Below are 12723 nucleotides of genomic sequence, written 5' to 3' on the forward strand. Positions count from 1 at the left end.
ATTATTTGTAATATCAATGATTGATTTTTTAATTAATGATTATTATTTAACTTATCCTTTAATTGGACTAATCCAAAAATTTAATGAATTAAAAATATAAAATGTATTTAATACTTATCACATACTCTCTCCTTTCTCTTTTATAAGAAAAATGATTTCATATTTATTTAAAAAATAGTTAACTTCATTAAATTATGTTATTCTTAATTAATCTATTTTGAACTAATTGATCTATGTCTTAAAATGATTTATAAAAAGACTTTAATTTTAATGTATTCTTAAGATAATTTTTTTATCCTAAAAACATAATAATTTTTTTAAAAGATAATTAGTGTAAAAATCAATCAATTTCTTGCCTATCAATTTGTCGATTAAATTATAGATATAAACATTATTTCCACTATTTATTTCATAAACTATTTTTTTCTACAATTATTTTTATTCTTTATTCCACTCCAAAATTTATTTTTTGGTAGCTTTGAGTTGTGGAGTTCTTGATGCCCTCGAAAACGCAGAAAGTAACATTGTGTTTGGATAAGCAATTTCAAAATTTCAAGGAATTTGAATTGCCTAGAATTTGAATTGCTTTGATTTTAATTTTTTTCATTTTGGATAAATCAATTCAAATTTCTTCCATTTTAAATCCTTTGCTTGGATAGGGCAATTCAATTTCCTCCATATGCAAAATTTTAATTTTATATTTTAAATAGATGAAATTTTAATATTAAACTTTATAGAAAATAAACACAATCTAATTTTGAAATATTAATTAAAAAATATTTTTAATTTTTAATAATTTATAAATACAAAATATTGATAATTTTAACTAGGGTTCTTTTGCCTGACCACAACCAGTGATGTTTTTAAACCGACATCAACCAAGACTATTTTTCGATCGACATCAAATAGGGTTTTTTTGTCAAAGTATGCCTGGAATATTTGTCAGTTGACATCAGCCAGGGATATTTTTTGGCAAACGTTGGTTGAGTCTATTTTTCAGCCGATGTTGGCTAAATTTTTTTACCAATGTTAGCTAGGGTTTGTTTGACCGACACTGGCTAAGGTCTTTTCGAATGACATTGACCAAGGCTATTTTTAGCCAATGTCGGCCTAAAAATTCCTAGCAGACATTGACAAAAAAATCTACCCAATATTGGCTAAAAAATAGTTTAGTCGATGCCAACCAATAGAACCTACCCGATGTCAGCTGAAAAACATCATTGGTCAACGTTGGCCGAAAAATCTCTAGTCGAAGTTGGCTAAAAAATAGTCCTAACCAATGTCGAACAAAAAACCCTATCCAACATCGGCTACAAAATAGCCTTGACTGATATTGGCTAAAAAATAGCTCTGACTGATGTCAACTGAAAAAACTCTGGTAGATGTCGACTGTAAGAACCTAGTCGATGTTGACTAAAAATAGTCATGTCCGATGTTAGTAAAAAATATCTAGTTGGTGTTAGCAAAAAAAATCCTAGCCAACATAAACCAAAAAACCTAGCTAATGTGGTTAAGAAACAACTCTGACTGATGTCAACCAGAAAACCCTAATCAATGTCAGCAAAAAAATCCTAACTAACGTCAGTTAAGAAAATCTAGTTGACATCAGCCAAAACACCTTAGCTAACATCGGCTAAAAAATAACCCTAGCCGATATTGGCTAAAAAATAGCTTTGGCTGATGTTGGCTGGAAAAACCTAGCTGACGTTGGTTGAAAAACCCTAACAAGTGTCTACTCAAAAGTTAGTCATGACCGATGCCAGTAGAAAAAATCTAGCCAACGTCGGCCAAAAAAATCATTGGTCAACATCAACTAAAAAAACCTGGAGGACAACAACCAAGAATAATCTGTGGTCGATGTTAGCAAAAATTTCCCATGACTGATGTTAGTGCGAAAATAACCCTAACCAACATCATCTAAAAGAAATCTTAGCCGATAACGGCAAAAAATAGCTTTGGTTGACATCATACAAAAAAATTCTGACCGAAAAAACCTCGATCACCGTCAGTGAAAAACAACTTATGTTGATATCGATCGTAAAAACTTTGGTTACCTGTAGTTGTGAGTGTTGAGCGAGAAAGAGTCGTGAGCAAGAATGTGAGTTAGAATGAGCATCTCCGAAAAAAAAAAATTCAAATTCTATATTTTTTAGAGAATTTGAAATCCCATTGTTTTAGTCAATCAAAATGATTTATAAAAATACCAAAAATTAAATCTCCTTTCAAATACTCTATCCAAACAAGTTATTTTATCATGAATCATTTAAAATTCCTTAAAAAAAAGAATTTCCTTACTGAATTTCTCAATCCAAACACATTACTATTGTTTTATGCTGAGTATCCTGTTTTTGTCAAATACATTCTCTCACACTCGTTAAACTCCACGAGTCATTAGTTACTCTCTAGGTTTCTTTGTTTCGTTAATAGGAAGCTTTGATCTCCTGATCCTCCCCACATATTACATTTTATCTATAGATATCACAATCCCATTGAGCAAAAGGAAGGCTTGTGAGTATCATCACAGTCACAATTCTTAACAAATCGGTTTGACAAATAATTTTTTTTTAAATTTTTTATGAATAAGAATCGAAGAAAATAATGGATTGACTGAGGATAATATATATATAAAAAATAGAATTTTGAAAAAAAATGTAGATGGGATTTTAATATTACTTTATTTATAAATAAAATAATATGGCATTTTAAATTACATACCAAATGTATTCTGTCATAATTTTTTAAAGATTAAATTTTATATCAAGACATTAAGTTATAGTTTAATCAACATGTCAAAAATAGTTCTAGTTTAGTCAATTTAACTAGCTAAATTTATAAGTAAACCACATAAAAACTACTCCTAAATAGTAATATTTAAACTACTTCCCAATGCTCAACAACAAAAATAAACGAGAATATTAAAATGTATGGGTAATTAAATATTTAGTCTTTAAATGTGAAGTTTTTAATTTTTGGTTTCTAAATTATTCATTTTTTAAAATTTGGTCTCTAAAGAATTTATTATCATTAAAAATAGTTATTGTCATTAATGTTATCTGTTAAGTAATGAAGTGTCATGAAATAAGATAGATTACGGGTCACATGTATACCACATACCACATATATGTGAGTAAGTTTTATTATATTTAGATAAATAATTAGAATATTATGTTATTAAAATGAAAAAAAAAAGAGAATAGTTATTGTTAAATCCTAATATTCTAAGCACTCATGTATAACAACCACTCATGAGAATATCTCCTACACAAAATAGCAATTCATCCTCCGCATCTACTAATCACGTGATTACTTAAGTAGATAACTCACATTTAACACAGATTATTACTGTAAGAACTATTTATAATAGCGAAAAATTGTTTAAGGACTAAATATTTTTTTTAAAAATAATTTAGAAATAAAAAATTAAGAATTAAAAACTTAATTAACCCTATAATGTATAATACGTGCAGCTTAAAAAAATATATAGTATTATAGTTATTTTTTAATATAACAATAATATAAATTATATTAAAATAATCATATTAAAGAGGTTATTATAGTAATTTTCATATTATTATGTTTGTGTTGCAACTTAATTAACTGTTCCGTGTCGTTTTCTTTGTCATCCTGTTTCTTACTGTGTGTATCAAATAGACCCATAGTATAATTTCTACATTGTATTTGTTTCGCCAAACAAATAAAAAAAATAGAAAAATAAAATAATTTTAGTTAGAGCACTTAGAACGTAACCGTTTTTTAATCTCGGGATCCTTCACGCGAACTTGCACTCCTTCCCTCCCTCTCTTGAGTTCTTCCATTCTCACCATTCCAATTTCCAATCACCAACGACACACAAACATACCATGACCCTTCATCATTCAATCACCACCGCAACCCTCATTCGCGTTCGCCGTGCCGCCGACTCCAACCTTTAATGCATCCCTTCTGCTGCGTCTCCGCCGTCTCCGACAATTCCTCCCCCGCCATGCCCCCTCTCCCCGCCGCCGCCGCCGCGAGATCTGACTCCGCCCCCCGTCCCTCCCAACTCCACCTCTGCCTCTCCAACGGCGGCGAGAGCGGCCGCACGAGCCTCGCTCCGGCGCCGGCGGTGGATGTCAGAATCAACGACCTCGTCGGGAACGGAATCTCGGGGATTCTGCACAAGTGGGTGAACTACGGGAAGGGATGGAGGCCGCGCTGGTTCGTGCTCCAGGACGGCGTTCTCTCCTACTACAAGATTCACGGTCCCGACAAGATCGTCGTCAACTCCGAAACCGAGAAGGGATCGAAAGTGATCGGCGACGAATCCGCGCGCATGATTTCTCGCAACCGCAATTCCACTCACGTCAACCATCGCCGCAAGCCCGTCGGCGAAATCCATCTCAAGGTCGATTCCTCGTTTCATCTTCCTTCATTCTCTTCCGTTTGTTGCTTAATTCCTATTCCTATTTCTATTTCTGTTTCTGTTTATTTTCCGTTTTAATTTCGCTTCGGTTTGGGTTACGACGCTGGGAGAACACCGGTTACGAAATTAGTAATTCAGAGGTTTTAATTAGTAAGTCTTTACTTGTTTATATATGAATCTGAATATCCGATTTATGTATCTAGTGTTCGTTTTTTTTAGTGATGATCGATGGAATTGGTTATTAACGAAGTTTTTAAAATTAAACTCGATGGAGACATTTGTTGTTCACAATGGTTCTACTTGGTTCGAGCAGGATTGCTTCTTGTCTAGGATATGTGTGGTTTCATAAACGAAAAAGTTTTGAATTGAAGTGGAGATTTAGTTGCAATCCTTGATATTGAAGAAATTGAGGACAAATGCTGCTGCAGTTGCGGTTGTAGTCGTAGATATTGTAAAACCTTGACATCATGGTGGTGGACTGTTTTTTAAAATTGGTTATTAATTTATCAGATGAGATGTTAGTTAATATATAGAAACTTTGATGGGGGTGGCATGGTGTTTTTTTCCTTTCTTTTTCTGGTGTTGTGAGTGAGGAGTTCTGTTTGTTTTTGTTACGTTGGTCTCTGTGTTTGTGTGTGTAGGTTTCGACTATTCGAGAGAGCAGATCAGATGACAAGAGGTTTTCCATTTTCACTGGGACTAAGAGACTCCACTTGAGGGCCGACACTCGGGAGGATCGAGTGGCATGGATGGAGGCCCTGCAGGCTGTGAAAGATATGTTTCCTCGCATTTCCAACAGCGAGCTGATGGCACCGGTGGACAATGTGGCCATTTCGACTGAAAAACTGAGGCATCGGCTTGTGGAGGAAGGTGTAAGTGAGGCAGCTATTCAGGACAGTGAGCAAATTATGAGAAATGAGTATGCTGCGCTGCAAAACCAGCTTCTGCTGCTTAAGCAGAAGCAGGTGACACTGATTGACACTCTGCGGCAATTAGAGGTACATTTAATGAAAAGTAGAAAACTTCATGCCAATCAAACTGGCTATTCTTGGTGGATTTCTACTATTGCACAGAAAGCTGGTAATTCTTAGTAGTAGTCTAAGATTTGCAGCAAAGAAGGGAGGGGGCCATGTCTTTATCCTTTTCATTTAAAAGAAAATAGAGAATTGTGCATTATCATCCTGTCAAATGTCAAATGTGTAATTTCTCAAGTTTTTTTCCTTTTTTTCTCTCCTTTGTACACAACCTAGAACCGAAATCTAATGGCTTGTTTTTGAGTTCACTTGACAGAGGTGCAACTTAATAATATTCAGTGTTCTTCTGTCAATTTCTTCTCCCTTTCCTGTTGAATTGGTTTTGGTTTGTGACGAACACTTAGTTCCATATCTCGTATTAGAGTCTTTTTATAACTAGTTAGACGCCTCAAGTAGGGGTTCAGTATCATGGTGTCTATAAAATATAAATCTTATATCTAAAAGGAATGAAGTTATGGTTAGTAGGTCTCAAGGTCCTTTTATTCTCTCTTACTTCTTGTGATGATGCTCTAACGTAATAGTAGCAGAATTCTGTTAGAAATTAATCCTTGGACAATTGGACTGATGATATATATGCACAACTGAAAGTTCTTTACAAAAAAATGTATCGGTTGAAAGGAGACACTAGTGAGATTATATTTCTGGGTTGCATTTATTTATCTGTGTTGCTGCAAAAGTTTTCAACCAGTTTAAAGGCCAAGCGTGCAAAGGTTCAGTGGATTGACTAATCATAAAATGCTATACCTAATTTTGAGTGTTCTTATATTGTATTTTTTGTTTATCCAATAAGTTTGAGCACCTTAAGTATGGGCCAAAAATTTGAAAGGTAGATATTAATAGATTGCCATGTTTTCTGTTAATGTATTTTGTGCCTTCCTGAGATTGTACAGTCCCTCCCTGGCTCCCTCTCTTTCCCCCAAATTGCTGTTTTCATTCTAATTAGGAGAGAGTCAATGGACTTGGTTAACTTTGAAATAGAAAATGTTTGAATATTTCTTGGCAAGGTTGTGACCTTTAATACTAAGTCACATCCATTGAATTATCCATGTTTTAATGGTTTCCTCCATGGATAAAACAAAATGGTTTTCTTTGGCTGTGGAGAGTTTTTGTTTGATCTTTTATCTTTTAAAGGTTTTCTATTTATTTGTTGACATTTCAAGGTTAGCCTTTTATTCTTGTGTGATAAAAAACTTATATATGTACTTCATTGTTGTAGACAGAAAAGGTTGATCTGGAGAACACTGTTGTTGACGAGAGCCAAAGACAGTTGAATGATCAAGAGGCATCCTCTAGATTAAGGCAGGAAAAATCTAGCGGTAAGTGCTTGAATGGTGACCTGTTCATATGGTTAAGATCTATTCATTGTGTGATTCAGTTTTGGTTGTGCATTTTCTTGAAACTAGAAGTGCTTAAATGCCAGCTATTATCTTTGATACTCTGATTTTTTATGAACTATTTCCATTTTCTTTTTTATTTTCACTTTTTGATCCAGAAGCAAGTGCAAGTGAGTCTGAGGATGATAATGAGAGAAATGATGCAGTTGAGGAAGAAACAGATGAAGATGACACTGCCTTTTTTGACACTCGTGATTTTCTATCATCATCCAATTCTTTTAAAAGTAATGGATCTGATATTAGGGTCTCTTCTTTCTCTTCAGATGATGATGGACTCTATACAGTTGAATCAGAGGAGGATGTAGATCCTTCAATTAGATCTGTTGTAACCAACTATCCTTATGTTAAACGGCGTAGGAAATTGCCCAACCCTGTTGAAAAGGAGAAAGGTGTCAGCCTTTGGTCAATGATTAAGGATAATATCGGGAAGGATCTAACTAAAGTTTGCCTTCCTGTTTATTTTAATGAGCCTCTCTCGTCTCTGCAAAAATGTTGTGAAGAAATGGAGTATTCATATCTTCTAGACCGAGCATATGAATGGGGAAGAAGGGTAAGTCTGGAGATGGCACCCAAGTTTCACGTTGCCATGTTTTTTACTTTGCTGTTAGTTCTTCAATGTATGACTGGCTGCAATGTTCTAACTATTTTAACTCATTGATAATGTTATGCAGGGTAATAGCCTCATGAGAATTCTCAATGTTGCTGCGTTTGCTATATCTGCCTATGCTTCAACTGAAGGGAGAATTTGCAAACCATTTAACCCGTTGCTAGGGGAAACATATGAGGCTGACTTTCCAGATAAAGGCTTTCGATTTTTATCAGAGAAGGTTTACTTGATATCATTGAATAGATGATCCTTTTCTTGATTATTTTGATCATTTATGTTTGTATTTATCGTAATGTTTGATACCTTAAAAAAGTAGCATAGAGAAAGTGAAAGCCACATATTATTCTTTTGGTACAAAAATGTTAGGGAGTGAATTTGGATGTTACTCGGTTAGGGAGGTCATGAAATTCCAAGGCTAACGAGTGCTTAGTGCAATACTTACAGATAACCTACCATTGAAAGTTCACCTGCGAGAATAAAAGGTCTATGTGTGTGAAATGTTACTTCGTTATTTGTTGTTGTTATATAATGTATTTCAATTTATTATTTGTTTAAATTCCTACATATCAGTAATCTGTAATCATGCTTATTTGAAGTTAGAACCTATTGTTTCTGGATGAAAAGGAAAAAAGAGTTCCTAATATAAAGGCAGTTTGAGGGAAGAACTCAAGTAGAATATTAAAACTACTCCACTTAATTTGATGAATGAAAAATCATGTAATTGGGTGCTTAAATTCCACAGAACTCAATGAAAGGCAATAGAATTTGAATTTCAACAATGGATATGATTATGCCTTTAGAATATGTCTGTTTCCATTTTGAAATTATTATATTTCTGTTTTCTCACAGGTCAGTCATCATCCAATGATAGTTGCATGTCACTGTGAGGGTACAGGTTGGAAATTTTGGGGAGATAGCAACTTAAAGAGTAAATTTTGGGGTCGGTCAATTCAGCTTGATCCTGTTGGCATTTTGACTTTGGAATTTGATGATGGTGAAGTATGCCAGTGGAGTAAGGTATATTTAACTGTTTCCACTACCATGTGTCCACTATCCATGAAGAAAATTGTGTGTTGAGATTTGGTTCTAAACTGATATGGAGCTTTTCTTCCAGGTTACAACATCAATATACAATCTCATATTGGGAAAGCTGTATTGTGATCATTATGGTACAATGCGTATACAGGGAAATCAAGACTACTCATGTAAACTGAAATTCAAGGAACAATCTATAATTGACCGAAATCCTCACCAGGTTCTATATATCTGTTTCATGGATTCCATCTTTACAGAGGCTTGTCTTTGCTATGATATTAACTTCTGTCTAATATAGTACTTGGCATGTGAACTTCTCTCAGGTTCATGGTATTGTTCAGGATAGAAATGGGAAAATATTGTCTACATTACTCGGAAAATGGGATGACAGCATGTATTATATTAATGGAGACTATAGTGGGAAAGGGAAGGGTTATGAATCGATGTCAGATGCCCATCTACTATGGAAGCGGAGTAAGCCTCCCAAGTTTCCCACTAGATATAACTTCACTCGGTTTGCCATCACATTAAATGAACTTACCCCTGGATTAAAGGTATTTTTTTAACTGATACTTTCTTGTGTTGCTAGTTTATGTTCCTAATCTTTCTTTATAGTGGAAAATGTGCTGCATTTTCCCCCTTTTTACAATCATTATTATTGCTGCGTTAGTAAGGAAACATTGTGATCATTTCTATATCATGGAAAAGTTATAAAGTATAAAATAATTTAAATTTAACATAAAAGGACCAAAATATTCTTATCATTATATTTTGCATATTGTGTGAGTGCTTGTGCTCCACATTTATTATCATTTCTATATGTGCATACGTAGGAAAAGCTGCCACCTACCGATTCCAGGTTAAGACCAGATCAAAGGCATTTGGAAAATGGGGAGTATGACATGGCAAATTCAGAAAAGTTGCGGCTAGAACAGCGGCAACGCCAGGTAAATATTTCATTTTACTCTGTGTGTTTCCTTTGTTGGTTTCACTTGTAGGCTAGCATTATGTTGGAATGAACACTACAAGATATGAAGTTCTGTTATAGGTTTGATTTAAAACTAGAACAGCATAGGACATGAGATTAAAACATAGTACATCTTGGTTCTACTAATAAGGGTGAAATCAGGGAAAATTGAACAGAATTTTTCTGTGGAATTTCATCTTGTTCCTTTCAGTCTACACGTAAAATGCTACCTAAGGATGGAAGTAGATTATTTAGTGCTTCAAATCCTGCTAGAATGCCTTGACTCATCAAATGCCAACTACTTGTGGAAGACAAGAATCATACTCAACACTGATAGCTATTCCCATAACATAAGCAAACACTAACTGCTTTACTTTTTAATGGGAACACTTTTGACTGAGTTGCTCTTAATGTGTGGTCACTTATCTGCCCTAGTATCAGTTTGGACAAATTTTCCATGCCCATCTTTCAGACCAAGGTGCCTATTTTATAATTAATTAAATTGGAAATATCCTATGATGCAGCTTATAGCATGACTAGACAAGTTTTGATATTTTTTAAGTGCTAATTTACAACTAGTTAATTCTTCCCTTCATTGTAAAAACTAAAAAGGGAATAGAATGATGCTATTTAGCTCAAGGATATCAGCATCCTATTGGAGTTGAAAACCACCAATATAATATATATATATATATATATATGTTAATTTATTGGGTGTGGAGCATTTTATCTTTGATTATCATCAACATTTTAAAAGACTTATGGTATGGGGGAAATATGATTAAGAGGGTCAATTGATCATGTTTTTGTTGACTGCGATTTCACTTGGTGTAATAGTATCTACAATCTTATGATCACTGATGAGATGAGACACCTAGCGGATTGGCTCCTTTTTGTACATGTTAGATAGTTAAAAAATTCTTCAACCGGTTTCTTTGGGGTGAGGAAACTGAAGTCATTAATATAGTGGATTTCCAGTTATATATTTTAATTTTCTAAAGTAAGCGAGGGGTGTAGTTTAAAAAATAAAGTGATAGCCAATAATTAAGAAACTTTTGAAATTGTAATTGTAACATAATATAATATAATACATACATAAAATAAATTATAAAGTTGCCAAAATCTCAACAACACTTTGCACATTAGAGAAGCCAAGTCCCTATGCCATAGTACTTATTTTCTAAGTTAACTTCATTAGTTATGTTTGTTATTTGATATTTGTTTGAATGGGATTCAGGCTCGGAAAATGCAAGAGAGCGGGTGGGAACCACGGTGGTTTGGTAGGGATAAAAGCGGCACCTACCGTTACTTAGGAGGGTATTGGGAGGCCCGAAAACAAGGAAATTGGAACTCTTGTCCTGACATTTTTGGCCATATTCATTCTGATCATATTTCAGACGAAGGTCAATAATATTCGTTCTAGTCTTTCAATCTTTTCCCTCAATTTTTTTTTTCTTACTGATGGGTGTCTTATGACTGCTAACATCGCAGTTAATGTTCCCCCATGAAATTTATGATAGTAAATCATTTGAAAATATGAGCAGGTAATAATGTAATTCTTATTCTATTTCAAGTCTCTTTTTATGTCATCCTTATTTTTATTATTAGTATTGGGACTAAATTATGAAATTTCTTTCAACTTAGAGTACATATTTTCACAATTTTAGTTGATACAATTAAATCTTTAAACCCATAATATTGTTAAATCACACTCTTACCATCAGTTTAATTGGTAGTAAAATTGTATACACATGTGATTTATAGGATTAGATTAGAAACCATGTGATTTATTCTCATGGTTTTAAACCCATAATATTGTTAAATCACACTCTTACCATCAGTTTAATTGGTAGTAAAATTGTACACATGTGATTTATAGAATTGGATTAGAAACCATGTGATTTATTCTCATGGTTGTCTTTAGTAACCTTCATGTTTATAATAATTTAAACAATAATAATAGAGGTTACAACTATAGGCTCTTGTTTCTATTTTGGGTTGAATGTAATGTAACTAATTAGTAATTACCAAACGATAGCGTTTATATAATCCGAGGTCAACAGCATGCAGGTAAGCAGAAGAAAGTGCTATCTGAAAGAAAAGTATAAAACTATAAATGACTTTGTCCAGGAGCTTCCACTATCTTGGAGCCATTGGCAATGGCCCTTTTCTTTTTCAGTCTTTACTGAGTTTTGTATCTTTATGCTCATCAACTTGCTGATTAGAAAAGAGAATTTGCATCTATACAATCTTTGGACAAAAAAATTGTACAATAAAGAAAGAAATGGAAAGACAAAAAAATGTTTAAGATAGAGATGGAGAGAAATAGAAAAAAAAAGTTGTATTATGTAGCTTCATAAAAATGTTGCATGAATAATATAAGCAAAGAAAAATAAATAAAAATGCCACTATGGTTTATTACTTGCTTTATTTATTTATTTATTTGGTAAGGCCGTCAGGATTCCTCATTTGTCTTTTCAAAAACTGTCCTTATACTTTATTACATTCTTAAAAATCCAATCCAAAATATAATTTTACAATTTTATATTTCGAATTGGACTTTCCGAATTGTATCGAGATATAGGAAGCAATAGTTGGAAATGTTGGAAGTTGTAGCCCTTTGCAAATCATCATCACCCCTCAGTGGAAGCGCAAGTGTCAGCCCAATCTTATATTCTTATTAACCTTTGAAAGCCCATTTAACAAAGACCTTGTCCTAGAGGCTCCCAATTTAATTCTAGCAGGCTTCATATAAGTTGGCGCTTTACAATAAAATTGAATGTATAAATTAGAAAAAGGAGTAATATTTTTTTGTTATTTTTTTTCTCCTGATCATGTAGTATTTTCCAGTTTAAGTGTTTAATAAATTGAATCTTCTAAAATTAGTTTTGATTAAAATTGATTTTTAAATGAAATGATTTATATTTAATTTTTATCTTGAAAGCAAGTCTGGTACAAAACTTTAGTATAAAATTTACTACTCAGTGCGAAAGCTGCTTTTTATCACTTTGAAACAGAGGTTGAGGCAAAAATAATTTTGCCTACCCATAACTATATATTTTTAGAAGATTAAGTTTAACTGCAGTCACAATCGATTTTTGTTATTCTCACTGAAAAGATACACACTTAATGATACAAAAAAAAAATGAAAAATCATACACACTCGAATTATAAAAACTAGAAAGGATGTTTAAGAGTTAACATCTGACCCTAAATCAATTTCAATCCCGTCATGAATTGATGTAAAAATGGGAAACGCACGTAAGAAAAGAAAAGGCTATTGC

At 33.3% G+C, this 12723-nt stretch overlaps 1 protein-coding gene across 2 annotated transcripts; it reads left to right on the plus strand.

Annotated features, from left to right (window-relative positions):
* Positions 1-3747: 3747 nt before the first annotated feature.
* On the plus strand, positions 3748-11683 carry LOC100817212 (oxysterol-binding protein-related protein 1C). 2 transcript variants are annotated; one of them, XM_014767155.3, is made up of 12 exons: positions 3748-4384; positions 5044-5400; positions 6653-6752; positions 6929-7380; positions 7502-7657; positions 8287-8454; positions 8552-8692; positions 8796-9026; positions 9306-9419; positions 10677-10842; positions 10931-10983; positions 11503-11683. In XM_014767155.3, the coding sequence occupies exons 1-11, from the start codon at positions 3932-3934 to the stop codon at positions 10945-10947; spliced, it is 2355 nt and encodes a 784-aa protein (XP_014622641.1). In that variant the 5' UTR covers positions 3748-3931; the 3' UTR covers positions 10948-10983; positions 11503-11683. The 2 variants fall into 2 exon arrangements, with proteins under 2 accessions (XP_014622641.1, XP_006596306.1); XM_006596243.4 differs by having other exon boundaries at positions 6932-7380.
* The last annotated feature ends 1040 nt before the right edge of the window (positions 11684-12723 follow it).

Source organism: Glycine max, chromosome 14, assembly GCF_000004515.6.
Source record: "Glycine max cultivar Williams 82 chromosome 14, Glycine_max_v4.0, whole genome shotgun sequence".
NCBI lineage: Eukaryota > Viridiplantae > Streptophyta > Magnoliopsida > Fabales > Fabaceae > Glycine > Glycine max.